The sequence below is a fragment of the Curcuma longa genome, chromosome 2, assembly GCF_044706935.1.
Source record: "Curcuma longa cultivar G26 ecotype Majalengka, Jawa Barat chromosome 2, ITB_CL_G26_1.1, whole genome shotgun sequence".
In the NCBI taxonomy this organism is placed as follows: Eukaryota; Viridiplantae; Streptophyta; class Magnoliopsida; order Zingiberales; family Zingiberaceae; genus Curcuma; species Curcuma longa.
The window spans coordinates 14857757-14860400 of NC_133862.1; the positions used below are offsets into that span (position 1 = coordinate 14857757).

General features: G+C 36.5%; 1 protein-coding gene across 1 annotated transcript; it reads right to left on the reverse strand.

Annotated features, from left to right (window-relative positions):
- Nucleotides 1-208: 208 nt before the first annotated feature.
- On the reverse strand, nt 209-1843 carry LOC141821690 (uncharacterized). Its single transcript, XM_074709048.1, has 3 exons — nt 1022-1843; nt 662-810; nt 209-368 (listed from the first exon to the last, which is right to left on the reverse strand). The coding sequence occupies exons 1-3, from the start codon at nt 1841-1843 to the stop codon at nt 209-211; spliced, it is 1131 nt and encodes a 376-aa protein (XP_074565149.1).
- Nucleotides 1844-2644: the final 801 nt, after the last annotated feature.

Genomic DNA, 2644 nt, shown 5'->3' on the forward strand with positions numbered 1-2644 from the left:
AGCTCACCGGATTCAGGCCTAGCCTCCTTATCAGTGTCATGGCTTCGGCCACGGGCAGGGGCGGATCCTCATAGTGGGGGGGGCCATGAAAACGATCTATTCATTGTGACATAGAAATCAATAAATCTCCCAAAACATAATAACTAACCATCAAAATTTAGAACAAGAACAAAACAGAACAAAGCAAAATTGTCAAAAAGGGAGAATCTCATGCATTCTTTTCCTCAGCAGGAGGTGCCTCTAGAGCAGCAGCACCACCACCACCACCAGAACCAGCAACTGTGCCTCGCGGTGCACCACCGCCGATGAATGCACCACCACCTCCGCCGCCGATAATTACCATCAACTGAATGATCAAATTATTAAATCTTCTCATTGGTCCACCCATTAAGTCAATGCCATTACAAAAGTTTGGAAAACAAAACAAGGTAGATTCAGATAAAGTCAATTTTCTATCTGTAAGTATAGGCACGAGCACTAAAAGTACCAACAACCCGAAGGCCAAGTTTGAACTTAGCAACCAAAATGGTTTGGTAGAATAAAGTTTTTAGACGAAAATAACATTTACTGGAAGATTCAGTGCCCTCTATCCACATATACCATTCAGTCTTAGCAACAAGATGAAGTAATAAGAAAACATCACAGTAAAAAGTTCAGTTACCCATCAACTCTACTGATGATTTTGATAGCAGAAATTAATTTGCTACAGATCTCTAAAAGATTTGCACCAATAAGTTCGGTGGAATTAGTAATCTGCCTAGGACCACGTATTAGGGAGAGACATTTTCCACCTCCGCCGTCGATAATTACCTGTTCCATATAAAATACACACGAAAAATGATTAGTGCAAAGAGTTCAAAATGCACAACGGTGTTAAATACATCAAATAGTCCGAGGATGTAAAAATAATGTTCTTCATTTACCTCTAACTAAAAGGAATTCGACGTTCTTTTAAATTTTCAAAGTCTTTAATGATAGCTTCTATGCTCACATTTTTAGCAATTTCCCTCTCAATATATACCTTTAACGTATCTGAGAGAAAAGCATCCTCCATTTTGCTCCGAAGTCTTGTTTTCACGATATTCATCGCAAAAAATGATCGTTCAGTAGTAGCAGTGGAAACCGGAAGAGTAAGCACAAGTATGATCACTCTAAAAACAAGGTTATATGTAACTGACTTGTTAGTCTTCACCAACCATTGACATAATTCTGGAATTGTTGATAAATTTTTGTAGTCGGGCCCTTTGACTACATTATACTCATAATGCTTCAATTGTATCTCCAATTGCTCTTTTTCATCACTTGTAAAATCTTGGACATAAAATTTTTCAACTAATTTACATATATCCTCAATTCTGAAAGACTCCACTGCATTTTTAGGATTCAAGGCATTACTAAGAATGAGCAATTCCATAGCATCATCATTAAAGCGCCCATTAATTTCTTGCAATTGTGAATCTATTGAAGCATAAAAGAGGTCCACCTGATAATGATGCTCAATGGTGAAATTATCTTGACGAGCACGAGCTCGACCTCGTCTGTTAATATACGGAGCATTGAAATCAGGAATATCAATATTTCGAAGTTCACAAAAAGATTTCACTTTTGCAAGTAAATCATTCCACTTGTTATCCCTCATTTGTTGAAGTAAATTCTTGGTAGATAATACAAGCTCCATTGCATTTATAATATCCTGAGACTTACTTTGTAAAGCCTGACAAAGAATATCTATGATCTCCATAATCTCTTTCATAAGATGCAAGATGAATACAAAATCAAAAGTAGTCATTTCATCATAAACAGATGTTGCATCTGCTCGTTGAGAAGGAAGCCCATCATCCATAACCTTAAGCAATACCATGCATGATGCACTAAACATTTTAATTAGGCCTTTCAACGATCTTAAATGAGAAATCCAACGTGTATCGGCAGCTCGTTGTAAAGTACCTATCTGATTAAGTCCACGTCCTGTATCAAGTTCATTAATAGCAATCAAATGTGCAATATCATCAGCATGAGCATTCCTTAATTCATCATTACGCTTACATGAAGAACCAACAATATTAACTATAAAAGTTAATTTGTCAAAAAATTGATGAATAGGTATCACATTTTTTGATGCTGCTACTAATGCCAATTGTAACCGATGAGCAAAACAATGAACATAATAAGCACTTCTACAATCATTTGTAATCAAAGCTTGCAATCCATTAAACTCACCCCTCATATTACTAGCGTCATCATAGCCTTGACCTCTAATATTTTGAACATCCAAATTGTAGTGAGCCAAAGCAGAATATATAGCATCCTTTAAAGTCAAAGCCGTGGTATCAGATACATGAACAAGCCCAAAAAAACGTTCTTGAATGAATCCATTAGTATCCACGAACCTCAATACCATAGACATTTGCTCTCTTTTGACTCATCTCGGGCTTCATCAACAATTATACAATACTTGGCAACTCCAATTTCTTCACGAATTGCATTTTTCACTCTCGCCGAAAGCACATGAAGTATTTGTTTCTGAATATCGTGACTTGTATATTTGGCATTTTTTGGAGCTTTCTCAATTGCCAGTGAGAGTTCGTCATTGTACTTGGTTAACACATCCAAAAATTCAAGAAAATTACCACGATTAGATGAA

What these genes read in the sequence shown, in the direction of transcription:
- LOC141821690 (XM_074709048.1), bottom strand. Translation starts at nt 1,843, where the DNA reads ATGGATGATGGGCTTCCTTCTCAACGAGCAGATGCAACATCTGTTTAT. An exon ending in TTCTCTCAGATACGTTAAAG is followed by an intron (nt 811 to 1,021) that starts GTATATATTGAG and finishes TATATGGAACAG; the next exon opens with GTAATTATCGACGGCGGAGG. An exon ending in ATCATCAGTAGAGTTGATGG is followed by an intron (nt 369 to 661) that starts GTAACTGAACTT and finishes ACCAATGAGAAG; the next exon opens with ATTTAATAATTTGATCATTC.